Source organism: Parasteatoda tepidariorum, chromosome 9 (assembly GCF_982258835.1).
Source record: "Parasteatoda tepidariorum strain Cologne lab strain chromosome 9, Ptep-v5.0, whole genome shotgun sequence".
Lineage (NCBI taxonomy): Eukaryota > Metazoa > Arthropoda > Arachnida > Araneae > Theridiidae > Parasteatoda > Parasteatoda tepidariorum.
The window spans coordinates 14,844,815-14,864,388 of NC_141763.1; the positions used below are offsets into that span (position 1 = coordinate 14,844,815).

The following is a 19,574-nucleotide window of genomic DNA, read 5'->3' on the forward strand; positions in this document are numbered from 1 at the left end:
TGTGAAAGGTCCGTTTTTCGTGAAATTGTGAAAAAATAACTTATATTCTTTCAACCAGGGTCCGCTTTTATGAATTTGTGCAAATAGGGTCCGTTATTGCAAAAAAAAAACTTTTTCAAGGAGTTTTTAAATTGTAAAGACATACAAGATTATGCTCAACACTGTAAAATTATGATTAAAAAAAATTAAATTTTAAAAAATAAACAACAATTGGTGCTTCTAAATTAGAGATGCAACATACAAATATTTGGTATTTAGCCTATATTGCTGAACGCAGAATATTAATTTCGGACTAATAATGGAAGAATCGTCTGCCGAGGACAAAACTTAATTCGTTTACATCCATCTTCCTTGTTTTCTGCCCTGGAAAGGGTTTATTCGATTAACAAAATAATAATGAAGATAAACAAATTTGTGAAGGGTTCGATTAAAAGAAAAATCATTTTGTGAAGGGTCCGTTTTTAAGTTAAAATATTTTGTGAAGGGTCCGTTTTTATGAAAAGATATTTTGTGAAGGGTCCGTTTTTAAGTTAAAATATTTTGTGAAGGGTCCGTTTTTATGAAAAGATATTTTGTGAAGGGTCCGTTAACGGACCCAAATTTCTTCTAAACAGACCCCTGATATATATATATATATATATATATCCGTCGTTGAACAGCCCACCCAATTTTGGGTTTGCGACTACTAATGTTAAACCTCGTAGCCTTGTAATTCTGAACCCTATCCAGAAGACAAGGAAACTACTGGATCAGTACCCCCAGAGGTATGCTTTGTTATAGGATCATGAAGGACTTTGTGTCCCCACAGATTCAACGTGCATCAGTCACCATTTACTACACAAGGAGTCTTCGGCCGGCGGGGATCGAACCAACGACCACTAGGACATGGGCCCGGTGCTCTATCAATCAAGTTATCAAGCCTTCAGAAATACGATTATTCTGATCAGCAGGAGTACCCACTCTTATTGTACCTAAGAACACAGGGTCAAGAAAAGTGATCTCCAAAAGATGTTCCGCAGAACCCAAGGGCTCCATGACAGGATTTCTTAAAAACCAATAAAAATTGTATTTATATCCGATCAGTAATCAATAATTTATTTAACATTTTGATAGTTTGTATGAAATTGTTTAAGTAAAATGCCATTAGAAAGAAGAGTAGTCAGTTTTTTTTTTTTAAAAAATACATATAGTGTTTATAATTACAATATATATTGAATAAATTGTGAAAAGAATGCTACGTATTGATAAAATATTCAATAAGTATAACTCCTCGAGTTTCTCAATACAAAATAAAATAATCCAATTGAAAAAATAAAGAAAGAAGTTTCTATGATCAGGGGTCTGTTTAGAAGAAATTTGGGTCCGTTAACGGACCCTTCACGAAAACGGACCCTATATGCCTTCATGAAAACGGATCCTATATGCACAAATTCACAAAATCGGACCCTGGTTGAAAGAATGTGACTTTAAGTTTATTTTATATTAACAAACTACGAGTAATTATTTCACAATTTTACAAAAAACGGACCTTTCACAAAATATCTGGACAGACCCCTGAATAAACCCTTCTCAGGGGAAAAAAAAAGAAAGACGGGTGTAAATGAACTAAGTTATTAAAATTCTAATTCCTAATTTATTAAAACTATTTACAATGTCGGTTATTATACAATCGTCAACAGCTACTGTTGAAAGGTTATTTTCGAGAATGAATCTTGTTTGCACTGAGTTGCGATCGAGGATGAAACAAGAGACACTTGATAGACACTTATGTATTATTGTAAATGGGCCAGAAAAATTGACTGATGCTGAATGTTCAGCTATTACAGGGGTCTGTTTAGAAGAAATTTGGGTCCGTTAACGGACCCTTCACAAAATATCTTTTCATAAAAACGGACCCTTCACAAAATATTTTAACTTAAAAACGGACCCTTCACAAAATATTTTAACTTAAAAACGGACCCTTCACAAAATGATTTTTCTTTTAATCGGACCCTTCACAAATTTGTTTATCTTCATTATTATTTTGTTAATCGAATAAACCCTTTCAAGGGCAGAAAACAAGAAAGATGGATGTAAGCGAATTAAGTTTTGACATCGGCAGACGATTCTTCCATTATTCGTCCGAAATTAATATTCTGCGTTCAGCAGTATAGGCTAAATACCAAATATTTGTATGTTGCATCTCTAATTTAGAAGGAGCAATTGTTGTTTATTTTTTAAAATTTAATTTTTTTAATTACAATTTTACAGTGTTGAGCATAATCTTGTATGTCTATACAATTTAAAAACTCCTTGAAAAAAAATTTTTTTTGCAATAACGGACCCTATTTGCACAATTTCATAAAAGCGGACCCTGGTTGAAAGAATGTGAGTAATTTTTTCACAATTTCACGAAAAACGGACCTTTCACAAAATGTCTGGACAGACCCCTGTATTGTAGATATTTTGAAATCTACTGGCAATCGACGTACATTGCTCTAACATTTTGTTAATTATGTTTTTCTGCTTTAATTCTAAGGATAAGTTTAATCTCATTTCATTTATATTATGCACCTTAACCTCTTCGAAGTAAAAAAAAAAAATCTAAATTCCAAATATAGTATTATAAAAAAATATTTGTACTTCTACAAATATCGTGAGAACATTCTTATTGATATTTTCGTAAATAAATAATTGAGAAATATATATTTATTCATAAAATTAATTGATAAAATATTATGTAAATAAAAATTAACTTATGTCAATTTTTTAAAAAAAAATATTATAAATTTAAGAATTGTTTAAGTTTTCTTAATGCGTAACACATTAAAAGTGATACATAACTAAGTTGTGTTGTTTAAAATACGTCAATTGAAATTATTAAAATTGTGAGTGATTTTATTTCCATTATTCGTTCGAAATGAATATTCTATGTTGAGCAGTATAGGCTAAATAAAAAATATTTGTATGTAGCATCTCTAATTTAGTAGCAGTAATTGTTGCTTATTTTTGAGAATTTAATTTTTTTAATTATAATTTTACAGTGTTGAGCATAATCTTGTATTCATTTAGAATTTAAAAACTTCTTGAAAAGGTTTTTTGCAATAACAGGACCCTATTTGCACAAAATCTGAATAGCAGGACCCTATTTGCACAAAATCACAATAGCAGGACCCTGGTTGAAAGAATGTGACTAAACGCTTATTTTATATTCACAAATTACGAGTAATTTTTTCAAAATTTTACAAAAACAGACCTTTCACAAAATGTCTGGACAGACCCCTGCCTTATGGTTATCTCGTATCGTTATTATAGGTTATCTCGTTATAAGCGAGACCGCATATATATATATTTCAAGGTGAGTTAATAATCATTATAGGTAACTTACACATACGCATAATGCATGAAAAAACAATAGATTCCAAAAATAATATTTATAGTCGCACACGTCCAACGATCGTCAGGCGCTATGATGAGCAGAGGTCCGGAGATACCTGCTAGAGAGATTAGAATTGGAAATTCTACAAAAATAGGCACATTTTAATACGTTTTCTGAAATGGTCTCTGGAAAGTTCAAGCAGGCGAAAAGCGTGCGCAAACTCAAACTTTATATTGCCAGGCATGCCAGGAGAATGTAAAAATTCTGATCTTGCATGAATATCAAGCAAAAAAATATGTTTATGGATAAAATTAAAATTTCATTTTGTAGTAAACTAAAAATTATCCTCGCTAAAAGAAATTCAAACTCGCAGCGCCTTTGCTCACTATTTATGCTTTTAATTATATTATGCTTTCAATTATATAGCCAAGGGTCTGTTTAGAAGAAATTTGGGTCCGTTAACGGACCCTTCACAAAATATTTTAACTTAAAAACGGACCCTTCACAAAATATTTTAACTTAAATGATTTTTCTTTTAATCGGATCCTTCACAAATTTATTTATCTTCATTATTATTTTGTTAATCGAATAAACCTTTCCAGGGCAGAAAACAAGAAAGATGGATGTAAGCGAATTAAGTTTTGTCTTCGGCAGACGATTCTTCCATTATTCGTCCGAAATTAATATTCTGCGTCTAGCAGTATAGGCTAAATACCAAATATTTGTATGTTGCATCTCTAATTTAGAAGCAGCAATTGTTGTTTATTTTTTAAAATTGAATTTTTTTAATTATAATTTTACAGTGTTGAGCATGTATGTCTTTACAATTTAAAAACTGCTTGAAAAGGTTTTTTTTTTTTTTTTTTGCAATAACGGACCCTATTTGCACAAATTCACAAAAGCAGACCCTGGTTGAAAGAATGTGAGTAATTTTTTCACAATTTCGCGAAAAACGGAAATTTCACAAAATGTCTGGACAGACCCTTAATAGCCTAACTCAATAAACTCTTTAAAAAAATTATTAAGTTCATTTTCCCTTACCACGGTTTAATAAAGATAACGAAAAAGACATTACATAACGACAAAGAACTCTTCATTTTATATAAAATACGGGCACAAGGTGTTATTGATGAAGAAGACAAATCAAATGATATATGGAAGACATAGAAGAAAACATTCTTTTAAAAACGAAATAAGAATCCAGTTGGGTTGGATGATTTTTTTCAACCTTGACCGTGGGTCTGTTTTTCAGGCGGAGAGACGCACAGTCACATGCTTCGATATCAGCAGGTATTAAATGGAATTTATATTAAGAAAACAGAATTTTTTTCGCCGTCGGCGTCTTATTTTATGTAACAGAGATAACAACGGTCGACTATTGCGACGTCATTGAAACGTCCAAATGAAAAGTAGCTCAGACAATTTTATTTTATAACAGTCGTTAAACAGCCGAACAATGTTTTTCTTTTTTTTGGGGGGGGGGAGGGAGTACGAGTACTAATGTTAAACTCCGTAGTCTTGTCATTTTTAACTCGATCCAAATATTCGAAGAAATTAGCCTACCTGGAGGACTTTTTGATGGAACTAATCTGCATTTGCGTTACACTGAGAGGAAAACCACGAAAACCTTCCACGGTAAACCTTACGGCAAGGATACTCTTATCCATGGTTCGTTTACCACTGACGATATTTTACGTCAGCACTGTGGTCGGCGCGAGTCGGGTACAGAATTCGAATTGACCAGCCATCTCTGGGATTCGAACCCAGTTCATCTCATTGGAAGGCGAACGTCACCACGGCTTGCTCTGACAATTTCGTCAGGAAAAACAATAAAAAGTCATAACCCAAACCACTGATAGAGACGAAAAACAACATCAGTGGACAAATTATTTCGGACAACGCGCAAATTACGCGTTTAAATAAAAAAAAATGGACGTAACAGAGTCTACAAATTCCAGTCGCCGTGGAGCGTAAAAATCATAGTTGGCGTTAAAGTGTAAAATTCGGAAATTTTGCTAATATTTTTAACAGTGGTCACTTTTTCAAAATTTATAAATTTTAGACGGTTAAAAAGTTGATAATGTAAGGCATTTTCTCAAACTATGGTAAACATGACAAGTTTCATTTCAAAAACGGGTGAAATTTTTTAGAAATTATTAAAAATGAAATTACACTAATTTCATTAAATGCACATAGGGTAGTACATTTTAGAAGCAAAAAAAAAAAAAAAAAAAAATCAGATGATGATTGGCAGACGATTTTTTTTTTTTTTTTTGGTTAGATTTAGTCGCCCTGTGGCGACCCTCAACTTTGCTCTTTAGTTGGCAACCATTATTTTAGTAAAATGTAACCCTTTTTCAAAAAAAAAATACAGCAGGGAACCGATTATCCGGAATGATCGGGACCATCGCTATTCCGGATAACTGATTTTTCCGGTTTTCTGAATCGCTACAAAAAGCCGTTTTTTTATAGTTAAACCTAATTAAAAAAATATATTTGGAAATAATCTTAAAAAGAAGAAAAAACGATGAAGTAATACACTAATGATTATTTCCAAAATAATGGTTAGGTAAACATCTTTCAAAAAGAAAGAAAAATCCTAAAATCTTATGAGGAAAAAAACATTTTTTTCAAAAAAATGGCGGCAAAATTTATCGAATTTCGTTGCGGTTTTTTGGTTTTCCGGTTTTCTGATTTCCGGATAACGGGTTCTGTACTGTATATATATATATTTTCGAAAAAAATAATTTTCTTTTTCAAGATAACATACGAGCAGATTCTAAATTGCGTTATTATATTGTATTTACTAATTATTTGTGTATTAACATTGTATTTCAAACTTTTGATGTATCTTATCTGATAGTATCAAATTAAAAATCAAAGTTGTCTAAAAATAATTTAATAAAAGCTGTCCATTCCTCCGCAACATGCTGGAAAATGGGTCCTGGTTTGAAGAAACTTTTGTATTTAAATTCGAGATTGAAAAGCTACAAATGCATGTTTTTTTTTTTTTGTTTTTTTTAAATAGAAATCTAAATGTGCTTTGACGGGCATAGTGCGTATTTTCAATGTTAAAACGAAGAATCCCCCAAAGTAGAAAATATTTCTTAGGAAATCTCTACAAAACTTTAACAAATTCTCCTCTAAAACTGAAATGAACTTTACGGAGAATCAAGTTTGTTGCCCACATTATTTATCTACAATAACAAACAATAAAATCTCTAACAAAAAAGAAAAGATCCAAATTGAAAAATCAAATTAATAGCCCAGATTGCTTAGCCTTCTTTAAATATGAGCATCAAAACTTCCTGCAACATTTTAGATTTTCAAATTCATGACTTTTCATGACTAATTCCAAGAATTTTGCATGCCTTAACAAAGTTAGTAATTTCTCCGACAAAAACGCAACATTAAATTTAAAAAAGCATTATAATAACATTCATTGAAATGATAGGTATAACCAATACTGTTATATACTCTGCATCTTTATAATTATAGATTTTAAATTTAAAAAACAGAGTAAAGAAAGTGTCGAAGCAAATAAAATAAAGAGTACAAAAGCAAATAATTTTTTTTTCTTTTTTTTTTCTGCAGAATTATATTCTAAAGATACTTTTCTTGTTCATCGGAAAGGAAAGAAATACTCCTGATTTTTCTGTTCTCATTTCGGAATTTAAAAAAAAAAAATTCGCCTTGCTTCAGCTAGAATTTTAAATTGATAAAATAAAAATAAATAATAGAAATTCTGAAATCACAGAAGTTTAAAAGATAATTCGCTCTAGAGAAATTATGTTTTTTCTTTCATTTTTTGAAAGAACACCGTTATTTTTAAAGAACATGATAAAAACATTTTATATTTTGATAAAATATGACTGTAAGTGGGGATTTTGTTACAAATTCAGATATTAAAACACCATGAAATTGTGAGGGGGGGGGGAAATGAATTCCGTCTTAAAAATTAGATTTTTCAACGACTTAAATCCATGACTCTCCAGGATTTTCTTTAAAAAATAGTTGAAAATCATGACATTTCATGACAAATTTTGTTCAATACCGAAATTTATAACTTTCCAGGTGCGCAGATGTCACGTTCCTACAGAAACTAAAAATCCAAACTGAGAATCAAATTAATAGACCGCATTGCTTAGTTTAAGATTTTTCTTTCAACTGATCTTATGGCGAAAATGATCGCCGACTCTGGCAACTATTTACTAACTATTAATGAAACACAGATTGCAAAAGCCCTTTTCAGTGCTATAATCAAGATTGATGCAAAATTAATGAAACGAAAGTAAACAGGGTTAGCTTGATTTAAATGACTTGATATATTTTAATAATAATCATTGATTTATTTTCAAAATAGTGTTACATAACAGTAATTTAAATTCATAATTTTGTAGCAGCAGCAAATAAACATTCAACAATACATACTTAGGTTTTTATCTAACTAGAAGTGCTTTTAAAACTTATAAAATATGTAATTAACGTATTTAAATAATAATAATAATATAAAAATGGTTGCTCATCACAAAATGGCTTTAAAATCATTTCATTTAATCAGCAATAAATTTGCAATAACTAATTAGCAACCTCGGTTAGAAGTATTAAACTATATTAAATCAAATCTTTAATTCGAGAGAGTAAAAAATTCAAATTTAATCCCATCTCTATAAATCCATGATCTATAATAATATCCATGATCTATAATAATCTATCATGATCTATAATAATCTATCATGATCTATAATAATAACTTAGAAAACAAATATTTCAGTAATTGAAAAATGCAGACTGTTGTTATGGTTGATACTAATAAAGAGAAAGTATTAATTAAGCAAAACTTATCGATCATTTCAACAGAAGAAAAACAAACTCAGAAAATAATCAAAAGATATTCCAATCAAAATAGAATAAAAAATAATTTACCTTGTCCGGATACTTTGACAGTATTCTTGTGTATCCATCCATCTTTGTGTATGTAAACATGGTTGGGATCACTTAAAATATAACAAGATGAACTATCCGAATTCCATTCATTTATCATGCATTTAGCGGATTGGAAACACACAGCCCAAGCCTGTTCTTCGCTAAGCGATGTACTAAAGGCTTGTAAAATATTAGATAAACGTAAACAACCGTTGGAATCGAGCGAGCATCGGTAGAACTTTTTACAGTCCACCGCCATGTTGACGCATTGACTGCGGCAGTGGATCTAGATTCTATCTCTGCACATGCGAACGAGCGGAGTTGGTTGGCGAGGAGAAAAGGGGAATGATTCCAATTGTTTCTCGCCAAATCGGGAGAAAAGTTAATTGACTTAGTACATAAATTCGCTAGCAAAAAAAAAGAAGAAATTATAACGTTGCGGTTTTGTGTTCGATTATTAAAAGTGTATTGTCGTGCATTAAAAAAAAAAATCAACGCAAGCGAAAATAAATTCTTATTTTGAGATTTTTATATACTATTTCAATTCAGTTAAAAAGTTATAGACATAGGGCGAAATAAGCAGGAAGTAAAATTAACATTAAGCCCAAAAAGCATGTAATCTTACGGCAACCTCCTGTCAGAATTTTATTTTTATTTTACCGAAAATGTTTGTACTAAAAACCTTTTTTCAATAAAGTAAAAATATTGCAGTTTCAAACCTTTCATCCTAAAAGGATTGAACATTATTTTTAAAAGCTTTTTTTTTTTAAAGTATTGCCACAATGGTCACTTCATTAAGGTCACTTCATTATGGTCTACCATTAAGGTTTATCTGTTAAGATAAACCTTAATGAAACAGCAATTTCTTATGCTGAATTGCTTGAAATAAAACAGGAATTGTCAGGGCCTGATTATCGCCTTGCCCAATAGGCACGGGCCAAGGGCCCACACTTTCTGCGGGGCCTCAAAAATTAGTAAAAAGTCCACAATATTTCCTTTTTCTAAATATTAAAAGAAACAGTTTTTCTCAAAAAAAGCATTTTTTTATTTCAAATTTTCTTTATATAACCCAACTCGTGTAAACATAGTGTAAACAACTCGTGTAAACAACTCGTGTAAACAACTCGTGTAAACATGTGATAAACCCAACTCGTGTAAACATAGCACTTATCAAATTCGAAAATACAGCCAGGGACCGATCAAGACAAATTCAGGCCCAAGGCCCACCAAATTTTCTGGGCCCCTTGCAAGATATTTTGAAATTAAATTACTGAAGAGTAGTCCTAATAATGAAAAAGAATCTATTGAACTGCATGATTCAAGAAAAGAAATTTTGAAAGCAGACAATTGAAGTATATTTTTCTAAGATAAAGCTTAGGTATCGATAAATTCAAGCAAAATATAAAACAACAAAGCAATGTTATGTCAAAATAAAAATAGTTTGTTGACCACAAACAATTGAAATCAGTGATTTTTGCTAAAAGTCACTGATTAGCTGAATTATTTTTTATTAACGTTGAAACCAACACATAGATAGCCCAACTTTAATTAGACTTTTTACTAATTTTTGAGGCCCCTCAGAAATTGTGGGCCCTAGGCCCATGCCTATTAGGCCTTGGCTATAATCAGGCCCTGAATACAGCTGAATTTCAGTTGGTACAATTTTTACTCCAACGGCTTATGCAAATACAAGGAGAATGCAAATTCGCTAGGTCATGATTAGTGTCAACAAGAACTAAAAGTTTATTCTTAAAAAATATGTAAAGCTGTAGATGGAAGGCTACAATCTTTAAAATAATTCAGCTAATCAGTGACTTTTAGCAAAAATCACTGATTTCACTTGTTTGTGGTTACCAGACTATTTTTATTTCCACACAACACTTTATATTTTGCTTTAATATTTAGATGCGTAAACTTTATCTTAGAAAAATAATCTTCCATTGTCTGCTTTCAAACTTTTTTAGAATGTTTCTCTTGAATCATGCAATTCAATAGATTCTTTTTATTGTTAGGACTACTCTTCAGAAATTTAATTTCAAAATATTTTGTTATCGGCCCGGAAAATTTCATGAGCCTTGGGCCTGAATTTGCCTTAATCGGTCCCTGGGAATTGTTAAGATAAATATTTAAGAAGTTATAAGGGTTTTGTGTACAGAAAATACAATCTTGTACTAGCATTTATCAACACAACTCATATTGCTATACAGATGAGTGAAGTATTGTTGTTTCTTATCTATTTTTTCTGGCTTAATCGAATGAATAAAAAAGACTAGCATTTCCTAAGTTGCTATGGCTTTTTTTTATGTATATATATATGTAGATAAAAATTAATGTCTGCTTTGCGTCCATAATAAGCCATCCGATCGAATGCGATAAAATTTGGTCACTGTCGACATTAAGACATTCTACCACGAACCGTTCGAGCGGGATGAGCGAAAAATGTATGATTGGTTAAGCGTTATCCATTAGTTTCAAATTTAACTATAGACGATTTAATGTTTCAAATATTTTAAAGGTAACATCAATGATAACCAATGATATTTGTTAGCGTATAGCTCTATTAAAAAAAGTTTATTGCACGAACTTTAATACTATTTAATTACCTCATTCACTATGTCAGATTAATTCAATAAACAACATTGACGTGGTAGCATTCGTGGACTACGTCACACAAATTAATATTTCTAACGCTACCTGAGACCACGTGTTTGTTTTGTTTACAGTATTACTTTTAAAATGAGTGTAATATTCCTTCACGAATATTATGTGGTTGGTTCTCATAAATAACTATCACTTATATAGACAACACTGTTTATTATTAACATATGTAAAAATAATATAAAAAGAAAAGGTAAATTAGTGACATGATCTTGTCTGACTTCGCAAGTCAGTCCCCAGAATGCTTCTCTCTCTTTCTGATTAATTACTTTTTCGGAGGTGAGTGTGCGAAGCGCCCTCTGGCGAAGATGTCCGCACACTACACCCCCCACGCAAGATTGAAGTATCTCCCTTGATACTTAATCTGACAAAACATATAAATTGATAGTAAACAACCATATCGTAAATATATAAACTAAAATGACAATTAACATTCATCACTAATATTAATGAATATTTCAAATAATGCAAATAATGTATTTAAATTCAAATAATAAAACATTTTCAATAATCAGGTAATGCACTCAATTATTTAACATAACGTAGCATTAAACTATTAAAATTTATAACTTGCTTATAAAATCAAAATAATATATAAATCAAAAAAAAACTTTAAATTATCAAAAAAGTAAACAGTCAATATTTAAGTCATAGTATTTGGAAACAGGCGAGATAATGCATCAGCATGCGGCATTTTGGAACCAGGGCAATGTTTCGAAGTTATATTATACTTTTGAAGAGCGAACACCCATCGCTGTAACCGAGATGACTGAGGAGCACACTTCGTTAAATACGGTAAGGGGTTGTGGTCAGTGTAAAATTCTATTTCAGAGCCAAATATCAACGACTCAAATTTCTTTAATGACCACACAATAGCGTAAGCTTCTCGTTCTATAGTTGACCAGGCTTGTTGTGTTTTGGTCAATTTTTGACTAGCGTAAGACACTGGGAAAGTTTTATCTCCTATTCGCTGAGAAAGACAGGCTCCTATTCCAATCTGTGATGCATCTGAGTAAATAATGTAAGGATTACCGGGCACTGGTGTGTAAAGTGATGGGGCTTCTACCAGGGCTCGTTTGAGACGTGAGAACACAGAGTCATGCACCTCACTCCAGGGAATTTCTTCCGGCACTCGCTTTTTTGTCAATTCTGTTAGAGGATACACTAATTCAGCATATTTCGGAATATAATCTCGGTAAAAACCACATAATCCAAGTACACTTCTCAATTCTTTCTTAGTATTTGGTCTTGGAAGTTGTTGAATGACTCGAACTTTTTCTGGATCGGGCTGGAGTTCACCCGAACCGATGATATGTCCCAAAAACTTGATACTTGGTTTAGCAAAAGAACATTTATTCAGGTTAACAGTGAAATTGAGTTCTTCTAATCTTTTCAGAATCAACTCCAGATGTACTAGATGTTCCTCAAAACTATTAGAAAATATACCAATATCGTCTATATATGCTCGTGAAAACCTTTTAAATGGTGCTAGGGCCTTGTTCATCACTCTCTGAAACGTTGCTGCAGCATTCCGGAGTCCAAACGGCATAACTCGAAATCTGTACTGAGAATTGTGAGTTTTAAAGGAAGTTAAATCGTAACTTGCTTCCTCCATGGGAATAGCATAGTAACCTTTTAGCAGATCTAGGTTTGAGATTACATTAGCTTTCCCTATAGTATGTATTAACTCAGTAGTATCTTCCATAGGAAAATCGTCCGTTATAGTCACAGCATTCAACGCTCGATAGTCGATGCACATCCGCATCCCTCCATCTTTTTTACTAACGCACACCACTGGATAAGCAATTTCAGCGGAACTCTCTTCAATTAAACCAGCATCTAAAAGCTCTTCTATCTGTTCATCTACTTTTCCTTTCAAAGCATCCGGAATACGGTATATATAAGGCCTCTTCCTCTCACTGTTAGGTATGAGTCGAATCTTATGCTCTTTAACATTTGCTTTCTTTAATTTTCCAGTCATAAGTTCTTGATGTTTACTCAGCAAAGAAATTAATTTTCTTTTCTGATCATCACTCAAATGTTCTAAGTCCAATTGTGAATCAAACATAACTTTTCCAATGTTCGTTTCAGGTACTGTAATAATTTCACCAAATTCGTCCTCATTTTCAAATATCACACCAATTGAATTAACTCTAGCATGAAATCTCCTTATCTTGTTTACATGCACTTGTTTCACTCTCCCATCTGGTAATTTTACCATGTAAGAATGTGGGGAACAGTGCTTGACAATTTCACCTGGACCAGTCCATCGGGCATATATTTTATCGGCAGAATCAGGGATTAAAAGTACTACATGTTCACCGACACTAAAATTTCGTACTGAAGATCTTTTATTAAAATAGTCACTGTATGCTTTCTGTTTGTCAGCAGCCATCAATGAGGCACTTTCAGCAGCCTTTTCCAGTCTGACTTTCAGTTCTTGAAGATAGTCAATAGCTGACTGAGACAAAGTGGTAGGGATTCTAATTTCACCAGACCAAGATGATTTCAAGATAGACAATGGACCTCGGGCCTCTCTACCATAGAGTAGCTTGAAAGGAGATACCCCAGTAGTGGTGTTTGGAACCTCTCGGTACGAGAATAGCAGAAACGGTAATTGAAGGTCCCAACCTCTTGGATCTTCACGTATTACGTGATGCAACATATCTTTTAGTACTCGGTTCCACCTTTCCACTAGTCCATTCGCAGCAGCATAACCCGGACAGGAGAATCTGGGACTCGAACCAATACGCTTCTGAAATTCTTGAGTTAGGGCAGACTTAAAATTAGTCCCCTGATCACTAGCTATAACGTTGGGTATACCAGTTCTTGTAAAAATTGTAAGTAAAGCATCGCAAGTTGTTTTAGCAGATAGCGATTTCAACGGCACAGCTTCAGGCCAGCGAGTATTTTGATCAACAAGACAAAGTACATATTTGTGTCCTCTGCTAGATGGTGGGTCTATAGGACCAATGACATCCACATTCACAATTTCGAAAGGAAGTTCGGGACGAACCACAGGAGTTATGGGCGCTCTATCGCCAATTTTCTCAGTTTTTCTAAGTTGGCACCCTTCACAAGTTTGGACAAATTCCGTTATATCTTTCCTCATATTCGGCCAGTAAAAACTATATTTTATTCGCTCTTTTGTTTTCCTAACCCCCATATGACCCCCAAAAACGGATTCGTGTGCCAATTTTAAAACTTTATTGTGCCTACATTTTGGTAAAACTAACTGTATAACTGATTCATTAAGAATTTTATCCTTATGGTAAATTAATCCATCCATTAAAATAAAATTGCCTTTGTTTTGTTTTAATTCCGCGCGAACTTTCTCTAATGAAATACAATTAGTTTGCTCTTCTTTTAATTTATAATAATCCGAAAAAAATTTAGAATCTTCATTTAAAATATTCGTCTCACTCCCACTCAATGAGCAACCGCTCTCTTCCCCCTCTGACAAAATATCCTTTTCATTAATTTGTTGTACTAACACATGTGCTGATTCTTTTTGCAATACGCACCGATTTTCACTGCTTTCCCCCTCGCAAGAACTCTCCAAGTCTGACGAAATCAGTTTCTCATACAAAAACGGTGGTATCAACGCATCTACATTTAATTTATCTGTCAGTGCAATTATGCATTCTACGGGATAATTTAATGCCGAATCTCTATTCAATGAGACCCTTGTTTTTATTAACTTAGCCTCAACATGCTCACCGAACGCCGAACTCAAAATAATCTTTCCATATTCCTCATCAGCGGCGCCAGGAATCAAATTCGAATTACAAACAAAAATTTGAGTTCCAGAATCTATTACACATTTCAATTTCTTCCCCCCTCCCACATACACTGATACATACTTCAAAGGGTGAAGGTCAACAGATGGATAAAAATGTTCGGAGGAGATTTTTGCAATGACAGCATTTTCTTTTACTTTCACTTTTGAAAATTTATTCCCACAATGTTTTGCTAAATGGTTATCTCCGCATATGTAGCATTCTAGTTTTTTGTTTATTTTATTTTCTTTTAATTTCAATTCCTCTCTCCGCTTTTGAGGAGGAATATATTTCCTTTCGTCTCGCGAATTATATTCGTTTGTGATAAATCTAGCGTTAGGTGAATGCACTTCGTAAAAAGATTTATTTTTTGATGTAAAATATAAATCGCACTCCTTACCCAAAATCAAAGGCTTAAACCAATTTCTTTCCTGTTTTATGTTTATGTGCGTCGCGGTTTCCTGATCGAGTGATTGATATAATTTGTCACTAACTATTAGTTCTTTTAATGTTTCGAAATCAGAAACGTTTCGCAATTTACAATACTGCTCAAAACCGGTAGCCAAACGTGACGCAAATTGGACATGGGTTTCATTCGGTAAACGTTTTGCTCTCTGAAAATTTAGCAAACATGCTCCCGGCGTTGGTTCAAATTCTCTAAGAATAGTGTCTTTTATTTTTTGATAATCTTTTATATCCTCATCCTTAATGTAAATCAAAATATTGGCAGCTTTCTCCCCCATTAAATTTAACAAAATTTCTCCCTTTAATTCTTCGGGTACCTTTTTTGTATTAAAAGCTCTCTCTAGGGATGAAAAAAATAAATTCCACCCTTCTGTTCTCTTAGGAATCGGCAGAGTTAAAGTGCGAACGCTATGTATGAAATTCTCGACTGAATTTATATTTATATTTTCGGAGATCATTACACTATTTGGGTTCTTAAGCGTACTCTCTAATTTAACTTTCTCTAAATTAATACGCTCTAATTCCAAAAGTGATTCTTTCTCAAGTTTTGTTTTCTCTAAAATTATTTTCTCGCGTTCTAACTGGGATTCCAAATCGAGCTTCGCCTTTTCTGATTCTAAAGTAGCTTTTCGCAATTCTAACTCCATATTTTCTTTTCGTTTCATTTCTTCATTTTCTTCTTTTCGTCTATCCATTATTGAAGATAACATTTCTCTAACAAACTGTTCTTCGTAATTAGTGTTCTGAACAATCGCTGTTTTTAACTCATAAAGTTTTAAATCTTGGGTGTTCTCAACACCCAATTCAGCAGCAATAAACTGCAAATCCTCTTTCCTACCTTTCGCTAGGAAAGCCATTTTCCATAAAAATATGAAGAAAAGTTACTCACGTGATTCAGTTCGTATCCTGGCGCCTACTGCGCCAATGTAATATTCCTTCACGAATATTATGTGGTTGGTTCTCATAAATAACTATCACTTATATAGACAACACTGTTTATTATTAACATATGTAAAAATAATATAAAAAGAAAAGGTAAATTAGTGACATGATCTTGTCTGACTTCGCAAGTCAGTCCCCAGAATGCTTCTCTCTCTTTCTGATTAATTACTTTTTCGGAGGTGAGTGTGCGAAGCGCCCTCTGGCGAAGATGTCCGCACACTACAATGAGTTTCTGTAAATGTGAACAATTTACAATTAACGCTAATTGAAATGGAATAAAAATTATAGTAATGCATTCAAAGGCAAATGCAAAATTAATGGAAAGTGGTACTATTAGCTTAAGAGAAACGAAATAATTCGCCATACTTTTATTTACTTCAATGATTCTCAATTAATTTAGGTAATATATGCATATTGAAATAAAAGAAATAAGCTATGTACTAAAAGAAAAAATTAATATAATAAAGGTTCTTATTCGTTTAGAGGAACAGTAAAAAATTTACAATACTATTATTGAAGACAATGATGCTTAATTAATAGTAATCTGCATTAATTTTTATTTTATAACCGTCGTTGAACAGTCCACTCTATTTTGGGTTCACGACTGTTAATGTTCAACTCCGTAACCTTGTAATTTTGAACCCAATCCAGAAGACAAGGAAACTCCTGAATCAAGTATTGGGAAAAATTTTGCCTTCGCAGAGGACTTTTTGATGGAATTAACCAGCATTTGCGCTACATGGAAAGAAAAACCACGAAAACCTCCCACGGTTAGCCTGACGGCATGGGGACTCTAACCCATGATCCGCCCTTACCCCTGCCACTGAGGATATTTTACGTCAGCACTGTGGTCGGTGCGAGCCGGGTGCAATAGCGGATCCAGCAGGGGGATCCCCCCAAATTGAAAAAAAGAATAATAATAAATTTTTTTTAATAGTTTACCAAAGAAATAAAATATTTTAAAAATTATTTAAGGGGGCATATACACCTGTTGGAAAAATCGATTTTTTTTCCCCATCTAATTATGTTCTTCACTGTTACAAGAATCATAATGCATAGGATTAAAACGAAATTCGTCATACGTTGTTGAGAATTTTAATAATTCTGCCAGTTAGTGCAGCAACAGCAGAACGTTCCTTTTCAACTCTTCGACGTCTCAAAACTTGGCTTAAGAGCAACTCAAAATCAAGAGCGATTAAATGGACTCGCATTATTAAACATTCATCGAGAAATTGATTTGGATGTTGAAAAAATCATTGACAGATTTGCCAAAGCTTCTAAAGAAAACGCATTACATTTATTATTTAAAGATTTTGAATACTTGAATCATTTATGCATTGTTCATTATGAAAACATAAATGAGAAGACTAGCACTAAAAACCTAGTTTTTTTTTTTTTTTTCAAAAAAAATATTAAAAAAAAAATTTTTATAAAAGAAAAATTTATTGTGTGTGGGGGGGAGATCTGTGTCTATGACCCCCCCAGGAAAAATTTCTGGATCTGCCCCTGGCCGGGTGAGGAATTCGAATCAAGCAGCCAACAATGACACTCAAACCCGGGTTACCTCACCCAGCGCTCTATCCCCAGAGCCACCAGGGCCCATTAAGCCACTGCCATCTCCAACTAGGGTCGATTTCTGAAATAATAATAACAATAATAATAATAAATATTATTGTTATTATTATTTCGGAAAATAATAATAATAATAATAATAATAAATATAATGAGAAATCCTTCACTAGACTTGATCAAGTTTATGAATTTCCTTAATTTTATTACCATCGTTGAACAGTTGACACAATATTTTGGGTTTACGACTATTAATGTTGAACTTCGTAACCTTGTAATTTTGAACCTAATCCGGAAAACAAGGAAATTCCTGGATAAAGTAGTGGGAAAAATCTTGCCTTCGCGGAAAATTTTTGATGGAATTAACTAACATTTGCCCTACATGGAAAGGAAAACCACTAAACCTTCCACGGTTAGTCTGGCGGCATGGAGACTCTAACCCATGATCAGTCTACCACTGAGGATATTTTACGTCAGCATAGTGGTCGGTGCGAACCGTGTGCGGAATTCGTATCGATCAGCCATCGCTGGGATTCCAACCCGGTTTACCGCATTGGAAGGCAAACGCTCTATCCCCTGAGCCAGTGTTTCCCAAGGTGTGGTACGCGTACCCACAGGGGCACGGGAACAGTTTAGCGGGGGTACGCGTTCTTATGCGAAATATCTTGCAACAAACGAAAATTTCAAAAATTTTCATTTAAAAACAAAACTAGCCATGAAAATTTACGATTGAGTATTTTTCTATTGGTTATTTTTTGCAGAGTTAACAGTTAACAATGAGTGGCATCAACCGTTAGTTGTGATTTTTAACCTTATGAGCAATTTTTTTTACAGTAAAAAAATACATTAATTTTTTTAGTGATACACAGCGTTACGAAAAATTTAGAAATGGTTGCACGAAAGTCATAAGTTTGGGAAACACTGCCCTAAGCCACCACAACTCCAATATGCATAAATTGAAAAAAAAAAAAAAAATAAGATAAGTGCTAAAAAGCAAAGTTAATGGAAAATTCTTTCAGGAAAACACTGAAAATCGCCTAACATAGATGACGGTAAATTAATTTTGGTAATTTCTACTACTGGTGTTATGGTAATTGGTTCAGTTTTTTTTTTAAAAAAGTTCTACAACAGGTTATCCGTAGTTTCAAAAACTATTTTAATAGCGGTAGCGAAGATAAGGTTGTCGTTTCGTATGCCTGTTAAGGTAGAGGGGTGCGATTGCTCTGGTTTCTGAGTAGCGCCATCTGTAGCCAAGAATTCGACTTCTTCCACACCCATACGTCATGCCCGTTTATAGGGAGGACCCATTCATACATCCATTCATTCATCCACAGATCGTAATTTTCACCTGAATTAGAGAACGAATATAAGGTATTTAATATTTATATTTTCTTTATTAAAAAAAAGTTCTTTCTAATTCTAATTTATTAAAAAAAATAATAAGGTATTAATATTTTAATAAATTAGAATTAAAAAGATATTTTTTTCACACTACTACTTTTATTTTATTTTATAACCGTCGTTGAACAGCCGACCCAATTTCATGGGTTTACGACTACTTACGTTCAACTCCGTAGCCTTGTAATTTTGAACCAATCCAGAAGACAAGGAAACTCCTGGATCAGTACCCCCAGAGGTATTGATTTGTTGTGGGAACTTGGAGGACTTTGAGACTCGACAGATTTAACGTGCATCAGTCACCATTTGCTACACGGGGAGTCTTCGGCTGGCGAGGATCGAACCCACGACCTCTTGGATGTGGGCCCAGCGCCCTACCGACCAGGCTATCCTGTCCCTCACTACTACTTATAAATATTTTAAACAGTAAATTAAAGGTCAGATAGATAAATTTCCATGTTTCAAAGTCGTTATAAAAA

General features: G+C 33.1%; 1 protein-coding gene across 2 annotated transcripts in view; it reads right to left on the reverse strand.

Annotated features, from left to right (window-relative positions):
• Positions 1-8,596, reverse strand: part of LOC107440382 (spire type actin nucleation factor) — a 174,525-nt gene extending 165,929 nt beyond the window's left edge. The window contains exon 1 of one of the 2 annotated variants that reach the window (XM_087150917.1): positions 8,285-8,596. In XM_087150917.1, coding sequence (XP_087007043.1) covers positions 8,285-8,543 — 259 coding nt within the window. In that variant the 5' untranslated portion in view covers positions 8,544-8,596. The remainder of the gene's footprint in view (positions 1-8,284) is intronic. The other variant, XM_087150916.1, reaches the window with a different exon arrangement.
• Between the last annotated feature and the right edge of the window lie 10,978 nt (positions 8,597-19,574).